General features: G+C 37.8%; 1 protein-coding gene across 1 annotated transcript in view; it reads right to left on the bottom strand.

Moving 5' to 3' along the window:
• The window catches only part of SHPRH (SNF2 histone linker PHD RING helicase), a 100,923-nt gene that overhangs the window by 27,797 nt on the left and 54,291 nt on the right, over positions 1-18,835 (bottom strand). Inside the window, exons 17-24 of the mRNA XM_075554424.1 lie at positions 18,500-18,607; positions 16,560-16,702; positions 13,235-13,408; positions 12,871-12,933; positions 11,167-11,392; positions 9,875-10,018; positions 6,586-6,687; positions 5,101-5,172 (exon numbers count right to left, since the gene is read on the bottom strand). Coding sequence (XP_075410539.1) covers positions 5,101-5,172; positions 6,586-6,687; positions 9,875-10,018; positions 11,167-11,392; positions 12,871-12,933; positions 13,235-13,408; positions 16,560-16,702; positions 18,500-18,607 — 1,032 coding nt within the window. The remainder of the gene's footprint in view (positions 1-5,100; positions 5,173-6,585; positions 6,688-9,874; positions 10,019-11,166; positions 11,393-12,870; positions 12,934-13,234; positions 13,409-16,559; positions 16,703-18,499; positions 18,608-18,835) is intronic.

The raw sequence follows: 18,835 nt of genomic DNA, 5'->3' as shown, positions 1-18,835 counted from the left end.
TCAAAGAGGAGAAACTGAAGACATTCTCTCTGAGGACTGGAACAAGATAAGGATGTGTCTCATAATACTACTACTCAGTATGATGATGGTAGTCTGTGTTAATTTCTTTTGTAATAATACTGAGCTAGTTGCAAAAAGTTGGAGATTGAAGAAGTCCCAAAAGACCAGCTCTTGCAAGATGACAGTCTGGCTCCACCCTCCCCCCACTCCTCCCTTGAGTATATCCCCTCGCCTGTGGGTTCTGTGAATCAAAGCAGTGTTTCACAGAACTCAGGGAAGTTGAGGAAACGTCTCAAGTGGTGGTGAGTGTAATTCAGTCCTAAAGTCAAAGTCAGGGGTAAGCCAGATGCTGGGGTCAGAGGACACACTCTCCTCCTGGCTCTTGTCAGTGATGAGATCATACTACCTGCTTCTCAGAGGGCTCATATTTTTTATGTAGCAGGAAGGATTCTTGTTCACAATTACTTACAAGTGAATTCTATTAGTAACTTCCCCAACTTTCTTACAGACCAAAGGTCGTTTGGTGGGAGTTAGACTTTGGCTAGAGAACCACGTTAAATAACTTACTGCCAAGGCAAAGTCTTAGCCAGAGATATAAGGAAGGGAAATTAAAGGCACCCAAATTGGCAAGGAGGTAAAAATTTACTGCAGTTGATAAAGTCATAAATATAGACAATCCCAAAAATTTTACAAGAAAACTGCTGGGACTAATTCAAAGATTCATGAAACTGGCAGGGTACAGCGTCAGCATACAAAACTCAGTTGGATTCCCTAGGTGAACAAAGAGAGCTCTGAAAAGGAAATCAGGAAAAGGATACCATTTACAACAGCCAATTAAAATGTGAAATGCTTACAAATAAATCTAAGCAGAGAATCAAAAACTTGTGAAAAGAAAATCACAAAATATTACCATAGGAAAATCAAGAGACATATATGAATGAAAGAATACACCATTATCACAAATAGGAAGACTTTACATAGTGAAATTGTTAATGCTACCCAAAACGATATACAAATATGATACAATTCCAATTCAGGTTCCAACATCATTTCCAAAGAGATGGAAAAACTAATCACTAATTTTATGTTGAAAAGAGACACTGGATAAGTAAACCATTACTTGAAGAAATAGTGAATTAATTAATGTAGCTCTTCCAGCCAATGTCTTCCCAACAAATGACCTCTCTCTCTTTGGAATGTTTGTGTGTAGGTATTGATAGGATTCACCTGTGAATAAGTCCAAACAGGATTCCTAGTGTGTCACCTGCTGCATATAAAATAAGCCCTTTGAGAAGCAAGAGAAAGGCTCTCATTATCAGCAAGAGCCGGGGGTAGAGTGCAGCTCTCTGAACCTGAGATATCTACACAGTGAACCTCCTGGCTCCAGAAGACTGCTATGCTGTCAGAGGAGGAGAAGCAGCAGCAGTAGAACTAGGAGCCGGAGCATCGATCAGTGGTGGACTTCCCAACCTCGAGAGTTGGCAAAAGCTGAGGAAAGGAAAGCTGAGTGCTGTTGTGAGGAAGGTTGGCTTGCAGAGAGCGGATCCTTTGGGCACCCAATTCAAAGAGGCTGGGTTTGCTGGCCCGTGGGACTTGAGCTGAATGCCTTCTAGTTTTTAAGGCTTACAGTGGAGTGGTATGTCACTTTGGGCATTTACTAGCAGACTTGGAAGAACTTTGTAACATGTGTCCTGATACACAACTATCCTGAACATTTTTCGCTGGCATAAAAACTAGTTAACTTCCATAATAATCCCTTTAATCATGAATTTGTCTATGAGTTCCAAATAGCCTTTGAAATGGATATTAGAACCCAGAGAAAACAGAGAACACTTAAGTAAGTCAACACACTCCTAAATAAAGATCAACAACAATCTACTACACAGGCATCACAGTCGACCATGAGTATAATAAGAGCTATTGGGCCAATGAAACAGAATTGAGAAGTCAGAGGTAAAACCACCTACTTAAGGACAGCTGATCTTTGACAACAAAATGAAATGCAAATACATTAGGTAGGGAAGAGGGAGCTTTCTTAACAAATGATGCTAGCAAAACGTCATCCATTTGCAAAGAACAGGACTATCACCCTATATAAAAATACTCAAAATGGATCAAAGGCCTAAATGTAAAATCTAGATATATAAAGATCATAAATTTAAAAATCTGGACAATCTTTCACGCCCTAATACATGGGAAAAATATGCTACCCAGATAGCACAAGAAAATGGAAGAGTGGGGACCTCCTAAAAATCAGACACACGGGTATATCAAAAGATTTTACCAAAAGTGTAAGAAGAAAAGCCATAGATTAGGAAAACATTTTTGGTAATGACATTTTGGGAAACATTTTTGGCAGTGAGATTTTTTTTTAATTTAAAAAAACCTCCAACATTTCTATAAGAAAAAGGCAAGTTATCCAATTAAAAAATAAGTAGGGTCATAAACAGATACTTTATCCAAGAAGGCATGCAGGAAACCAATAAGCATATAAAGAAATGCTTGTGACCTTTAGTCATTTGCGAATCATCCCAATTAATAACAAAGTTAAAAACAAAACAAAACAACAAATGGTAGTAAGAGTAGAGACTGAACGCTCAAACCCTGCTGGGCTGTAAAACAGTGCAACCACTATGGAAAGCAGTATGGTATCTTCTCAAAAAGTTGGCAATATAACTATCATGACTCAGTAATCTTTCTATACAGCCTAGAGAACTAAGAGCCGAGACACTAATAGACATATGCACACCGTATTCATATGAAAACCAAGAAAGGTGTGCATCGAGGTTGTATCCTTACTATACTCAGTCAATCGATATGCTGAGCAAATCATAGAAGCTGCATTATATGAAGAGGAATACAGTATCAGGACTGGAAGACGGCTTTTTAACAAACTGATATGCAGATGACTTGCTGATGAGCATCAAAGAATATAGCCTTCAGTGTGGATTACAACTTAATGTAAAGAAAACACCCAAATCCTCACAACGGCACCAATAGGTATTAATGTCAAGATAAACTGAAGTTGTCAAGGGTTCCGTCTTGCTTGGATTACAATCAGTGCTCATGGGAGCAGGAGGTAAGAGCTCAAAAGACTAATGCAGTGGCTCTCAACCTTCCCAATGCCATGACCCTTTAATACAGTGCATGTTGTGACAAACCCCCAACCAGAAAATTCTTTTCATTGCTACTTCATAATTGTAATTTTGCTACTGTTATGAATCGGGCAACCTGGTGAGATGGTAGTTTGATCCCCAAAGGCACCGCGACCCACAGGTTGAGAACTGCTGGACTAATGCATTTTGTAAATCTGCTGCTCAAGACCTCTTTACAGTGTTGAAAAGCAGGAAGATTACTTTGAGGACTAAAGTGCACTTCACCCAAGCCATGGTATTGTCACTGGCCTCATATGCACGTTAAAATTGGATAAGGAAGACCGAAGAATCAATGCATTTGAATTATGGCGCTGGTGGAGAATGTTGAAAGTACCATGGATTGCCAAAAGAACAAACCTGTCTTAAAAGAACAACAGTGATATGCTCCCTAGAAGCAAGATGGTAAGACTTCATCTCTCACACTTCGGACATGTTCTCAGGAGAGACTGATTCCTGGAAAAGGACATCATACTTGGTAAAGTAGAGGGGAGTGAAAAAGAAGAAGGCCCTCACCAGGGTAGATTGACCCAGTGGCTGCACCAAGGGACTCATACTTAAGAATGATTGTGAGGATGGTGCAGAACCAGGCAGTGCTTGCTGTGTTCTGCTGTGCACAGGGTCTCTATCCGTCAGAACTGATTGGATGGCTCCTAATAACGTATTCACCACAGCACTATTAACAGTAGCACAGCCATGGAAACAACCTAAACACCCAGAGTGGACGGATGGAGAAATAAAGTTTGGTACATATTAAAGAAAGACAATAGCTTTGAGAAATACCTCCTAACATGGATAAACCTAGATAAACCTGTTGAGTGAAATTGGTCACAAAAGGACAAATATGTATGAAACTACTATTATAAGATGTCAAGAAAAGGCTTTTAAACGAAAAGAAACACTTGCTAGTGGGAGGGGAAGGTACAGAGGGTAAGTCACAGGTGAGAGGATAAAGTGTTAATCTTGGTGAAGGGGATGGCAATATAAACAATAAGGGAGGTTTGCAAGAGCACACATTGGGCACTGTTATGAAAACCTTAGATATAACAAAACACCCTGAAAGTTGAGTTGCTGGACTTGGGGGATCAGGAATACAGTTTGGGGGAGCAAGGTCAATTGGTATACTGTAGTTCACAAAGACAATGCTCCTTTCACACCCTAATTTGCTGAGATGACTAATTTTAAGACTAGAGTCTTAAAAAAGCTCATGAGCAGCCATCTCGGTGCAACTATTGCTTGCTCCCCCTTTGGAGGAAAGAATAATGATGACAACTGAAAGACAGGAAAACAATCAATCCAATAGACTCATGGAGGACACAAGTCTCTATAACCCTGATGCTATAAGAACTAGATGGTCCTTCGGGACAACTACTTATTGCTCTGAAAAGGATCGCATTAGAAGGTTTTCAATGGAGTTGGAAAAAAACATGAAGGGGGAAAAGTGTGAAACACAATTCAGAGAGCAGGCTTACTGGCTGTCCAGAATGGTGGGACCCCTAAGGCTATGGCCTTAGTCACCCTTCTTGTCTGGAAAAGACTTCAATCCCTTATTAGAATAATTGATGAGTTAAGATCATAAGAACAAAGTTCAGAAGCTTAGGAATGGAAACAGTACACAAAAGAAATGGGATAAGAAAAGGTATATTGAGGGGATTGCAATTGATGAGTTGAAAGAAAGCATGTATGAATTGTTGAATGCAAAACTGATGATCTGCACGTAAGCCTAATTCACAATAAAACGTTAAAAGGAAAAATTCCTGCCAAAGTTCTTCCTCTTGAAAGTTTCAAGAGTCTGATGTGGGAGATTTGTATCATTGGCAGGCCACTAGAGAGCAACCGTCTTCCTGGCACACAAAGGAAGAGACAACTGAAAGAGGGAGTGTAGGTAGAAACCTCTGAATACTTAAAAAAGTTTTATAGATGAGTGTGATGTATATTATCATTTTACCTGTTTTCCCAGCTGTCTTGCACAGATTGGACAAGGTTCTGGATTAATACCTCCTGGCGTTTTCTCTTGAGACTATATAAAAAAAGAAGAAGAAATATATTAGTTAAATTTCCTATTTTGTTTCATACATATTTTGTAAGTAATTTATAGAAATAAATTTTTGGTAATCTCAATATAAACAGCCTAAAATTTAGGTGGCCTAATAATTTGTGTATATTACCTATTACTATTAGTTCTGTGATTTATAAATAACGTTTAATCAAGGAGGAGAGAAAAGACTTTCTACTCCTATATAGAATTAGTCTCAGAAACACACAGACACTTAACTATCCACTAACCGATGGAGCCACTCTGAGTCAGAATTGACTCGATTGCAGTGAGGCTGTTTTCTTATTCAAGGAGCACACAAGAAATAGAATAGTATTATAGTTTATCAAAGTTATATTTAAAAGCAAACTGGTCTAACTAAACCATCCTAAATTTATTTCCAGGCTGGATTTGCTAGATATTATTATTTTTTTAATTGTTTGGAATTTTGAAATAAAACATTTCTATAACTGTGGGAAAAACTTTAGAGTTCTGCACCACCCAAGTTCTTGAACCGCATGAGAAGAGACTTGGGAAAGGCAGCATTTATTTACAGAGGCGACTCCTCATTCATACAGGCTTCTTCCCAGCACCCTTTCCTCATCTCGTGAAGGCCACCTTTTGAAGAGCTGGACATTTAGTACAGGTAAAAACAACATATATTAATTCATAAATTCCCCAAGGTAGACCTATCATGAGTTAAACTTAGGCTATCTGGTCACGAGCCTATCTTCTTAATCATGATTATTTTTCCTGTAATGAATGTACAACTTTTAATTTGGGGATGCCTAAAATGCAACATCTTACTTAAATATAGTCTAACTAGAAAAACCTGCCCTATGCAAAAGCATCTAATACATTTTGATCTGGTAAAGTGTTTTGCCAATTGGCAAACTATCAATCTTTTAATAAAGATTTATATTAATCAATAATCCATCAATTCATTACCGCAGAATTGTTCCCAGTAGAAACTCAGAGAATATGTTGTGATTTACATTAAATAATCACAGCAATTCCTTCCTAGGTATTTTGAATTAGTAGCGTCCCAAGTATATCTTACAGTTTTAAATAATAAATTTAAAAGTACCTACATTTGAATGAATACGTATACATATATTTCACAATCTGTACCCACAAGCATGCTGTAATAATTCCATCATTAAAGGCTTTGAAGTGGTCCGTCTATACTGTACTGTTTTAATATATATTTTTTATATTACCCGTGTAACTTACATAGTCTCCCTAATGTTCTTTTGTGATCTTTGGAGTTAAGGTAGATTTAGCTAGTGTAACTCATATAATTAGACTATGAAGCTATTATATTTAATAGAAGGCATCACTACAGTAATGAATGATCACACAATATGGAAAAAAGTAGCATTATTTAAAGACAATTACCTTCTCCAAATTCATTAGGTAAAGAAGCTGCCCAAGTTTTTTCTGTAGCTGTGATGTAGCAACAGCTTTATCATTTAGTAGCTTTATGCGATTCTGTTCAACCTAAAAATAAATAAAATAAAGCTCTTATTCTTCCCCAAAAAGATAGCTGTTATTGATGCTATTAGGTGCCATTGAGTCGGCTCTGACCCACAGAGACCCTATGCATAACAATGAAACACTGCCCAGTTCTACACCATCCTGACAATTGTTCCTATGCCTGAACTCACTGATGCAGCCACTGTGTCCATCCCTCTGGTGGAGGGTCTTCCTCTTTACCAAACATGAAGTCCTTCTCCATGTCCTGGTCTCTCCTCACAAAGTATCCAAAGCATGTTAAGAGGAAATCTTGCCGTCACTGGCTCTAAGGGATACTCTGGAGCTGTTTGTCCTCTTCGCAGTCCATGGTACTTTCAATACTTTTCCCCAGCACAGTTCAAACGCATCTATTCTTCTGTGGTTCTCCTGATTCAGTGTCCATCTTTCACATGCACATGAGGCATGGAGAATATCAAGGCTTGGGTCAGGTCCACCTGAACCCGCAAATTAACATCCTTGCTCTTCAACAAGAGGTCTTAAGCAGATTTGGATCTTCTGACTGCTGCTTCCATTAGCACTGATTGCGGATCCAAGCAAGACAACTTCAACATGGATCATGATGATACCTGCTGGTCAAGTTGTAAGGATTCGGGTCTTCCTGACATTGAGTTGTAAACCAGAAGGCTACAGTCCTTGATCTTCAACGGGAAGGACTTCAATTTCTCTTCACTTTCAGCAATCAAAGTGTGTCATCCTTATATGGCAATATTTTTATTGTCTTCCTCCACTCCTGATGCTGAACACTTCTTCATATAATCCAACTTCTCTGAAGATTTGTTCCACATTCACACTAAACAAGTATGGCGAGAGGAGATAACCCTCAGCCACACTTTTCCTGATTTTAAACCCTGCAGCATTCCCTTGTTTTGTTCGTACAACTACCTCTTGGTCCCGGTTGAAGTTCATCATAAGCACAATAAAGTCTCACTATCTCAAGGTTACTCACATTTTATTATGGTTCATACAGTCAAATGCCTTAACAGTGAATGAACACAAGTAAACATCTTTCTGGTATTCACTGCTTTGAGCCAAGATCCATCTGACATCAGCAATGAGATCTCGTTTTCCTCTTCTAAATCCAGCTTGAACCTCAGGCAGCTAGCTAGCTCCCTGTCAATGTACGAATACAACTGTTGGATAATCTTAAACAAATTTTACCTGTGTCAATTATCAATGGCATCATTCTAAAGTCTGAGCATACTGTAGGGTCAGCTTTCTTTGGAATGTACACAAATATGGATCTCTTCTAGCCAGTTGACCAGGTAGCTCTTTTCCAAATTTCCTCTCATAGAGGAGTGAGTGCTTTCAGTGCTTCTTCAACTTTCTAGAACATTTCCATGGGTATTCCTTCAATCCTGGAGTTTTGTTTTTGGCTGTTATTCGCTGCTATTTGAACTTCCTTCGGCATCACTGATTCTTACTACCTTCTGAAATGGTGGACTAGTTCTTTCTGGCACAATGACTATGTGTTCTTAGTATCTTCTCTTCAGACTTCCTGCAACATTCCATATTTTGCCTATCTAGAGTCAAAATTCTAATTCGAGGCTTATTGTTTTTAGAGGTCTTGTAGTTTAAGAGCTATGCTGAGCATGTTCTTTCTTTTTGGTTTTCTATCATTATACTAGCTGGCTTTATCTTCTTTGAAATGGTCTACTCAGTCCCTTGACTTCATTCTTTCTTCCCTTTGCTTTAGCTACTCTACAATTAATAGCAAGTTTCAGTCTCTTCTGACATCTACTTTGATTTCTTCTTTCCTTCCTTTTCTTTTAATAACCATTTGCTTTCTTCAAGAATGATTGCCTTGATGTCTTCCCACAGCCTATCGGGTCTTCTGTCATTAGTGTCCAATGAAATAAATGTGTTCCTGAGATGTTCTAGAAATTTTGGTGGGAAAGATTCAAGGTCATGTTTTGACTCTTGTGGACTTGTTTTAATTTTCTTCAACTTTAACCTGAACTTACATATGAGCACTTAACGGTCTGTTCCAGGCGGCCCCTAATCTAGTTTTAGCTGCTGATATTGGACTTCTCCTTTGTCTTCCCACAAATAGTATCTTCCAGCATCAAAGCAACACATAAGCCACCACAGACAACCAGCAGACAAGTGGTGGGATAAATCGTAAAATTATATTAAGTATACACAGGTCTTCCTCACTTATATGTGAAAATTCCCTCTTATATGGTCTGTGGACAGATGTCCCCCCACCGAACTTTGCTGTTTGAGTAGTAGAGAGTTCGCGCTTGGAACCATTTGACCACTGAGGTATCACTAAATATCAAATGGACTTTGTCTCTTGGAAGACCTAATTCAGTGTAGAATGCTTTTACAAAGGAACTTTCCCTATTTACTTTGTCTAATAGAAGCAACGCAAATTTTACTTGTGTACCAATTTCACAAATATATCTATAGAATGAAAATCAATAGATGATTTGTTGCTTTGTCCAAAGTGATTTCATCCAATCCAGAAAAGACTTTTCTTGTCCACCTGCCAATGGTACTAGCACCAGATTAAAGAGGAGTACTTAAATAAGAGAAAAACTTATAAAGATGTCCTATTTTAGAAAGTTAAGAGGGTAAATAAGGATTATTTCCAAGGTTGTTTTTTTAAAGATTAGGTACCTCAGCTTTATGAAAAGAGGAAGAAGATTTAAAACAATCAAGCACACACATTTTTAAAAATTGAGGAAAAAGTACTTCTAACAAGAAATAAATTAGGGGAGAGTTATTTTTCAATGCTGAAATATAAAGAGGGATTTACTAGAGGGTCATTGGTCATTTGTTCAGCAAAGGAAACCACATGCTGAAAGAGGTTTTGCTTGTTCTCAAGGAAGATTTTTTTCCTAGTTCTGATAATGCTGAGACCTATGTCCAAAAACATCTGCAGGCATTGGCCTAGAGTACTCATCACTATGTACAAGTTCAATGTGGAGAGAGGCAAATAAACAAAATATACCAAGAATAAAATGCTAAAAGCATGTATTAGGTCTGAGGTTGCTCACCCCTGGCCATTTTTGACCGATTAAAAACAGCATTTTCACATAGCTTAACCCTCTATCCATACTTGTAGAAGGCATCAATGCCCACTTCTATGGGCCTTGCATTTTCGCATCTCTATTTCTGTGCATTTTCCTCTTATCTACTTGCAAACTACCTCGTGTGGCTCAATGATATGAAGAACAGGGGGATTGGGCTTTGGCTCGTTAGGATGGCGCACTCGTAGTCGGTCTGTAGCCATTGCAAGTTCATCAACAGCAGACACCCGATTCCTCAGAACCATCCAATATTCATGAAGCAACTGCAGGGACAGAGCAGACAAAGGCAGCGAGTGGTAAAGAAGTTAATTAAAACTGGTTTACACCACTACAGTATGTTATAAACTCTTCCATGAGGTTTCAAGACATACACACTTGCACATCAAGGTCTAAGGGGCAGGCAATTCTCTGACCACTTTTAGGAAGAGAGGCAATATCCATAAGATATTATGGAGTAGTGCTTCTTCAGATTCGTTCAAATGGAATATCCAAAGATTTCTAGATGGAATCAAACATCTTTAATAAGTCATTATTAGATGGGTAGAATCTTTGTTTCCTTTAATATATAGCTATAGGTATAAATACTTTGCATACTCAAAATAATGTATATATAGCTAAAGAAACACAGGAAGAAACAAATGAATACAAATCATCCAATTTAAGCACATTGTTGATTCATCTGAAAGTCCCTGGTGTCCCCATGAGTCAGAATCTACTCAGTGGCAATGAGTGTCTTTAATTATTATTTTGCCGCATATATACCCTTTCAGTCCCCAACAAGGGGGTGATCGATCTCTCTCCTTATCACTTTATACTTTCATCGCAGTTATACATATGTCTCATTAACAATTTGGTTATACGTAGTTCTGAAGTTCCTAAGCTACAATATCCATCCGTGTACACTTTTTGACATGCTTCCTTCAGCAACATGTTTCCGAGATGCATCTCTGATGGTATATGTCACTGTAGTTCCTGCATCTTTACTACTGTGAAAGGGATTAGTCTGCAGTTATGAAAGAAAAGGCTCAATGTACATTCCTCTGAGATAGGGCACTGGCCAAATGAAGCAAAATAGGAAACAAAACCCCAAAAACTCATGTGTAATTTGGCATTGCGTACAGTATTTATCTTTTCTTATGGTTTGCTATAATGAACTGTGTCAATGTTCTTTGCATTCAGAATTGTAATGCTAGGAAAAAATTATTAGGGATTGGTAAGGTCCACTTTATAAGTTTCATACACAATTTATCAAACCCATGAACTGATATTATAGACAACCTATCTAGTCTTTCTGGATAAAATTTTTAACCTGTTTTAAATAGCAAGAATTTTAGATGATTTAAAATGTTGGAATTACAAACCAAAGAAAGTATAAACAAAAGAAAACATTTCTTTCCTTTCCCTGACCTACCTTATACTCCTTCTTCCATGCTTCAAAGAGGTCCATTAAAACGCTTCCCTCATCAATGAGTTCAGCATCAAACCGATGCGCTTTTGCAAAGGACAGGACAGCTTTCATAGAGCGCTCTGTCTCACTGGTTGCCCACAGACCCCGGCTGGTGGTAGGGACGCGATCATCTACCAGTCCTTCTTCATCCTCTATCATCTCCTCAAATATTGCAGTCTGGCCTTGTACTCTGAAGGCAGGGAACAGCAGTGGACAGCAAGCACCGTCTTGAGTGATGATGACAAAGTCAAACAGCAAGGCATTGTCAATGAGTCTCAACAACAACTTTTCAATGCCTTGTTTAGAAGGCAATGCCTGTAGTTTTCTTTAGGAAAACTACAACTACTCTGAAAATGCTGATGGCTAAAAAATTTGCCCAGTGTTTTTTGAGAGAAATCTGGCATAATATAAGAATGGCTTCACATTCTGACTCCAATCTCATTCTGAGAATTGGAACAAAGCATAACCCAACAGTCATCCAAACAAAGAAACATACAAAACAATACAACCTAAGATATTCTGTTAATCCCTTCTTTTTGAAGGAATCAGAATGCAGGCTTTCTTCAATTTACATGTTTATTAAATAAGGGTAATTATGATCGTGTATGCAGTTTAGTCCCCAATACACAGATGAAGACTTCAAATGTGTTAGAGAAAGAGTATTAATAATGAGAGCTAATAATTTTATAGTATACTCACCATATCTATGGGCATTTTATTTTATATCCACAAAAATGAAATGACTTGGTGCAGGGGCAGTGAATCATTTAATTCACTAGCCAAAGTGTCTATAACATCCATCAAACAACCTTTTTCTGTATGGGTCCGGGTAAGAAGAGGGAAAAACCGACAGGAGTCAGTTGTAACTGCTAACAGGATTCATTGTGATTGCCAGCCTGCTGGCTAAAAAATTGAGCCCTCGGAGAAGCTGGCGAGGTGATCTCACCACCACCAAAAGCCAAGGGTAGAGCACATCCTCTGCACCCTGAGATCTCTACACAATGAACCTCTTGGATCTAGAAGACAGCTATGACAACAGAGGAGCAGAAGCAGGAGCCAGAACATGAAACAGCAGTGGACTTCACAGCCCATAGAGCAAGTACAGCTGAGTGCTTTGGGGCAGGAGGCTGGCTTGTGGAGTGCCTTTGGGCATTTAATTGGGGGAGCTGGACTTGCTGATTTACAAAGCTGGAGTGCCTTCAAGTGGTGGCTTAATGGAGTGGGGTGCCTCTCGGCAGTTGCTTTGGGGAGCTGGGTTGATTGAGCTTGAGCTGAATGCCTCTGGGTTGAGGCTTATAGCAGAGTACATGGCCCTGTGTTTACAACTTGAAAGAACTTTGTGACTTGTCCTGATGAACTGTATCCCAAGCATTCTCGTGTGTACTGCAAACTGGTAGCTTCCGTAATAAACTCTTTAAACAGGAATATTGTGTGTGACTTGTGCGGTCATTGCAATGCATGATCAAACTCAGTAGCCAAGAAAAGAGTGCAGTGCTGTGAATGATGGAACACTGGGCATGTGAAACTGGCTAATCCCAAAGGCTTTCTTATTGTGTTGACTGAAAAATACAGACAGACTACTGGGAGAAAAATGTTATTTTTATGATCAAAATAACAAGTTGCATAAAAATTTGCCTGAAGGGAAAAAAAATTAAATAGAAAACTTACGTTTGGGAAAAGAGCTTCGATTCATACTCTGTGAACAATTCATCAGCTTTACAAAAGACACAGCTGGAAGAGATTATCAAAGAAATACAAGTATAAGCGGCAATTAAGTAATTTTTAAGAAAGCCTTAGTATTATGCATTTCACTTTTTATTCACCATACAGACAATTTTAAGGGAGATTTAAAAAAAAGTTTTCCAGCATATGGTCACTGAGAGTTCTTTTTTAAAAAAAGTTTGATTAATAATACATCTTTTTATTTGTCTGAATTCAAATGAAAATGATTTATGTGAGCAAATGTTTCTTCTCGTAGAAAAAAATATGTAGGAATAATGACATTTTATTGTTGAATCCTTATATTACCTACCAGTTGAGGGGAAGTCTAGTCGGACGGAGGTGGCAGATTGTTGCAGATTCAATAACATCACGAGATGGAGGCCCTTCGAGGTTTTTCACAGCCTCCCTGACAAGTTTTTGGAATTTATTTAGTTCTTCCATTTGTGTAGTAAGTAAAAACTGAAGACCTCTGCAGTCATGGAACCTGACACCCAGAAGCAGCACCGCACATACCACAAAGAAAGAAGCCGTAGGTCAATTTTCTTAAACTGAGTTGCGATAGGAAAAGCTATAAAAACTGCATGCAACATTTTATTCAGTTGAACTTGAGTTTTCCTTCAGGGTATATTCCATTGGTACTTACTAGTGTTAAGGCATAAAAATGGGGTTTCTGCTACAAAACTGGATGGCCCTCAACAAGATGGACTGACACGGTGGCTGCATCAATGGGCTCAGGCATAGATAGGAACAAGTGTGAGGACAGCACTGGATCATGCACTGTTTCGTTCTGTTGTGCATAGGGTTGCTATACATCGGAGCCTACTCAATGGCACCTAACAAGAACAATCCTTAAGAACTGAAAATGAATATGCACAATCTGTGAGTGTTTCTCTGTCCATATCTCAGATGTCTCTCAAAGACGGGTTTGCCACATTCTTCCTTTTTAATGCTGCCTTTGGAGAGATGTCCTCTGGAGAGCCTTACTATACAGGAGAAGTGCATGTATAATGCAACATATAAAGACAAAAAATAAGACAGGAGAAAAAAATAAAGCTAGAGTGAGATTACCTGTTATAAGGAAGAGCTATCGGCACATATTTTATTTAAGCATTTACTAGTTTCTGAAACTTATTTGGCTAGAAACTTAGCCATAATTTCGCCTACACAATTTTAGTAGCTACTGATCTGTCTACTTTATAGATGAAGCTGAACTAAATAAGATAATTCAACCAACGCTACCTCCTTCCTAAAATGCCATATGCCCTCCTCCAAATTTTAAGTTACAAAGTGCCCTTCTTCTTGCTTATCTTCCCCAATAATTCCAAAGACGAATCTATGTTTCTTATCTGTCCATGGAGTTCATGGACATTATCATTCATCTGAACAGTTATTATATTCCATGTGTAGACATATTTGTAAGTATGCACAAACACAAAAATATTTCTTTCTTAAATTATTCGCAGGTCCTGTCTTATTTACACTAACTTTTTGAATGTAACGATTAAGCCTTATCCATCTTATTTTTACACATGTACAAGGTACACAAAAACTGCTTAATACAAAAGCTGCTTAATAAAAACTTTCTTCTTCTTTTTTAATAAATACTTTCTAAATGGATTTGTGAAGGAGCTCTGGTGGCATAGTGGGTTATACACTGGGCTGCCAACTGGAAGGTCAGCAGTTTGAATCCAGCAGCCACTCATGGGAGAAAGAAGCAGCTTCCTGCTGCTGCAAAGATTTACAGTCGAAGAAACCCACAGGAACACATTTACTCTACCCTGTCGGGATGCTATATCCTATCAGATGCTATTAAGTCACAACTGGCACTTTGTTTTTTTGTGTGAAAAGGCATTTGCATAGGTACTGGAACAAAACTAGATCAGGTATTAATAGTATTCACAAAAAAGCTATTTTTATTTCTAACTTATTTATTAGACATTTAACATGGTCTTCAAGTGTTAGCTTTGTGACAAAGGGAAAGAAGTGCTCTTATCTGATAAAAATGACACATTTAAAGATCTCCGGTAAGTCCTTTAAAATAATACTAATAAAAATAATTTAACAACAGGAAAGTAAGTAAAAATAATTTAACAACAGAAAAGTAATTCTTATATACCACGCTAATGGTAGGTAATATTCTAAGCAAGAACTCTAAAACATTAATTTGCCAAATCACTAAGCCACCAGCTTTTCCCAACAGTCATTAAGCAAACATTAAAAGTTTGGTTTATGATAGATCAATGCCATTCAAAATCAGACAATGAGATGGTCTCTGAATTTGGATGTAATGTTACAAGAAAACTTATATACACAGGTATTCAATATACTCACCCTTAAATATTTGAAACTTTTTGTTTTCTATTTTGTCTACTGATTTTGAAAAAAAAAAAAAGTTTAACGAACAGTACATTTTATATTTTATTGGTCCTTTCATAGCCCTTGTATAGACTTGTGACCTCACAATATACAATTAGAGATGTGTTTTAATTCCATTAATGGAATTCACACCTTTAAGTAGTTTTTGTGTGATTTAAGAAACAAAACATGGCAGGATTGTACTTACATGAAACATCTAGAAGAGGTAAAAACATAGTCCAAGGTTTCCTCCTGACCACCAGAGGCTGAGATGGCAGTATGGGGAGTTACTGTTTAAGTTTGGGGTGGTGCAAAGCTTTGGATACTGACAGTGGTGATGGCTGTACAACATGGCCAATGTACTTAATGTAACTCAATTTTATATTTAAAAGGGTGTAAAGTGGCAAATTTTTGTTATATGCATGTTCTACTCCAATAGTAACAACAACAAATTTAAAAATAATTTTAACTGGTTTCATAGCTGATTCCACAATGCGATTAAAACAAATTGGGATATCGTTTAAAAACTAAATAATGAATCCTATCAAAAATGACTCCATAGTCTTAGACTTAACAGCACCACATAGTGAATACCTCAGGAATTGAGAAGTCTGCTCTCTGTGTGGGCAAAACATATAATTACACATATGTGTCTAAATACTCTTGGATATATTTTATTATAACCATCAAGTGTATTTGGATACATATGTATATGGACACATGGAAATGTGGCATGTCCTTTTTATGGTTTTAGCTTAGAAACATTTTTCAAATAAAAAAGGTAAAGCATTCAAAAACATTTTCAACGTGTTCTCGTATTAAATCTCTCACTGAAAACCAACATTAATCCCTGAGTGTAGATGAGGAAGTTGGGGAGAACAGACATAAATAATACTGCGACAGTAAGCCTGGCCACTGTGGCACAATGCCACTCAACTCTTCGGGAAACAGGGCACCGCAGGAAGCATGAATGCTTTGTGTCAATAGCGAGAGCACATTTTAAATCCTCACTTAAAACTGGCTCTGGATATGTCCACCAAACACACACACAAATACTTTAAGCAGATTTTTTTTTAAAAGTACTAACAAGAGTATTTTGAAATGGCTTAGAGAGAAAAGCTCACTCTTTTAAGCTTGTAACTATTTTGTTTCTTTGATATATGCTATAGTATTCAGCAAAATCCAGATGCTCCAAACCATAATACAGTATATTTAAGTGTATCTCTTAATACCAAATGATTTGAATCTGGAGTGACCACTCTATTTTATACAATTCTTACTTCTCTGACATCGAGAGCTTGCCAGTTTGTTGCTTGTAGTTGCTGGTTATTTCATTTCGCACTCGCTGAACAAGCTCCTCTTCAAAAGCACATTCTATTGCTCTGTGGATTACATTAAGCCACCAAGGAGAATTAGAACGAATCTGTAGAAAGAGAACATCAGTTGATTAATAAATATGTATCCATATATTTTTTATGTGCACGTGATAGGTAGGTTTATTGTGCCAACCTGGCCAATAGGAATATTTGTGATTAATAAGGACACAGTTTGATTGGAGGGCAATGAGATAAATGGCTCGGCAAGCCTCGGCCCCCTCTCTCTTGCTCTCTGGTGATCAGACCAGTGTGCAGCTGCTTCAGTTAATTCTCTGCCTCAACCTGTGAGTTACACTACCTGTGGGACAGCCAATCCAGGGATTGTGTTGTTAGAACTTGAGGCTCCTTCAAGACCTGCTTCGCCATGTCGCTGGTATATACATTGCTTGAGCTTGATGATGTAAGATCCTGTTGTCTTGCACTGCTTGAGTTTGATATCCCATCTAGGCCTGCTTCACTAAGTTCTTGATTTGCTGTTGGTGACACACCCTGCTGTTTTCTCCCTGTGGCTGGACTGCCTGCATTGCTCTAGGTAAGACTCAGATGTCTGCTTCCCTGACTGTGGACCCAGCAACCTTCTTGAGTTGAAGGACTTCCAGGATATTAACTGTTTCACATAAGAAAATGGAACTGAGCCCTCTGTACTGCTGTGGGGACAAATTAGCTGTTATATACCTTCTTTCTGTATAAACCTTTCCTCATATGTATATATAATCATAAGTGTCCTCATTTTGTTCTCTAGAGAACCCTATCTAACACAGTGCATTAGCAGAAATGGTGATGTGAAAAAACCCAGTGGAATAAATGTTTTCAAAGAGTTTATAACCAAAAAAGAGAATAAGTATACTAGAAGAGGAGATTACCTCTCTTGTATAACTAATTAAAGAGAACACCTGCTTCCTGACCTCTCTGGCTGAATGCGAGTTTATTGTGTAAATATGTAAAACAAAGCTACACTACACAATAAAACTCCAGGACTCACTCTTTGTATTTGAAGAGGTAATGGGCCTCTTTCTCAGCATAAGAAAAGCCTCCCTTCACACCCTTGACAAACTGAACTAGAGTCTACTAAACAAATTATCTATTAAGAAAATTATACCCCACACCATTCAATTAATAAATTATAGGAATTAAAAGGTGCAGTAATTCTAAAAAATGGAAAAAGTAAAAGTATACTTTGCAGCCTTCTCTTTATAGTGGTTCTCAACCTGTGTGTCACGACCTCTTTGGGGGTCAAAGGACCCCCAGGTCCTTTCACAGGGTTCGCCTGATTAATAACAGTAGCAAAATTACAGTTATGGAATAGCAACGAAAATAATTTTATGGTTGGGGGGTCAAGACAACATGAGGAACTGTATTAAAGGGTTGTGGCATTAGGAAGGTTGAGAACCACTGCTTTAGAAGCTGCAATTGATTTCATAAAGGAGGAATTTTAGAAATGGTATTTTAAAAGAAAAGTAGTTATGGGTCTAATGTTTTAACATCTTTAGAAGGAAAGATTTTGAGAAAAAGATACATGTAAGATCACAAAGATATTCTGGAAGCCTTTACATTGTTCAAAAGATGGCTTATTATACCTTGAAAATAAGAGGATAACTTCATATCTACATAAAGTTATTGAGATATGACTTTCTTGTCATTTATCAATGCTTGTTTGTTCATTCAGTCTGCAAACATGGTTAACAGCAAATCAAGCTTTTACTTTTAATGTGGGCCAGGCACTCAACTATGGATGACTTCCATGATAAAAGACAATTCAAAGAAATTCAAGTTTCCTCCTAAACCCAAACCAGAATGACATCTGCAGACAAATGCAGTAGAAAGAGTGTCGTCACAGGACACACCTTTCTTTGGAGCTCACGTATACTCTGCTGCACAGGCTGCAGAGCTTGCTGGGCTTCGGCCACTTCCGAGTTACACTTGCTCATGTAATGCTCTCGTAGCTGTTTGGCCTGTGTTGAAATAGGAAAATATCACTTTCACTCAAAGCCTAGAAAATAATTTAGAATAATGTTTCAAAACCAATGTGATTGTTTTAAATTTTATAGTTCCCTAACTTGATATAAACATAAAACTCAAGTTTATTGTGCACAGAAAGTCATACAAACATTCCTGAAATATTTATGCTGAAGAGACCAAAACTTAAAAATCCCATAAAGTTTACCTATCCCCTAGCTAAC

Source organism: Tenrec ecaudatus, chromosome 7, assembly GCF_050624435.1.
Source record: "Tenrec ecaudatus isolate mTenEca1 chromosome 7, mTenEca1.hap1, whole genome shotgun sequence".
Lineage (NCBI taxonomy): Eukaryota > Metazoa > Chordata > Mammalia > Afrosoricida > Tenrecidae > Tenrec > Tenrec ecaudatus.
Note: the sequence above shows the minus strand (reverse complement) of the source record. Positions and strands in the feature narration are given on the sequence as shown.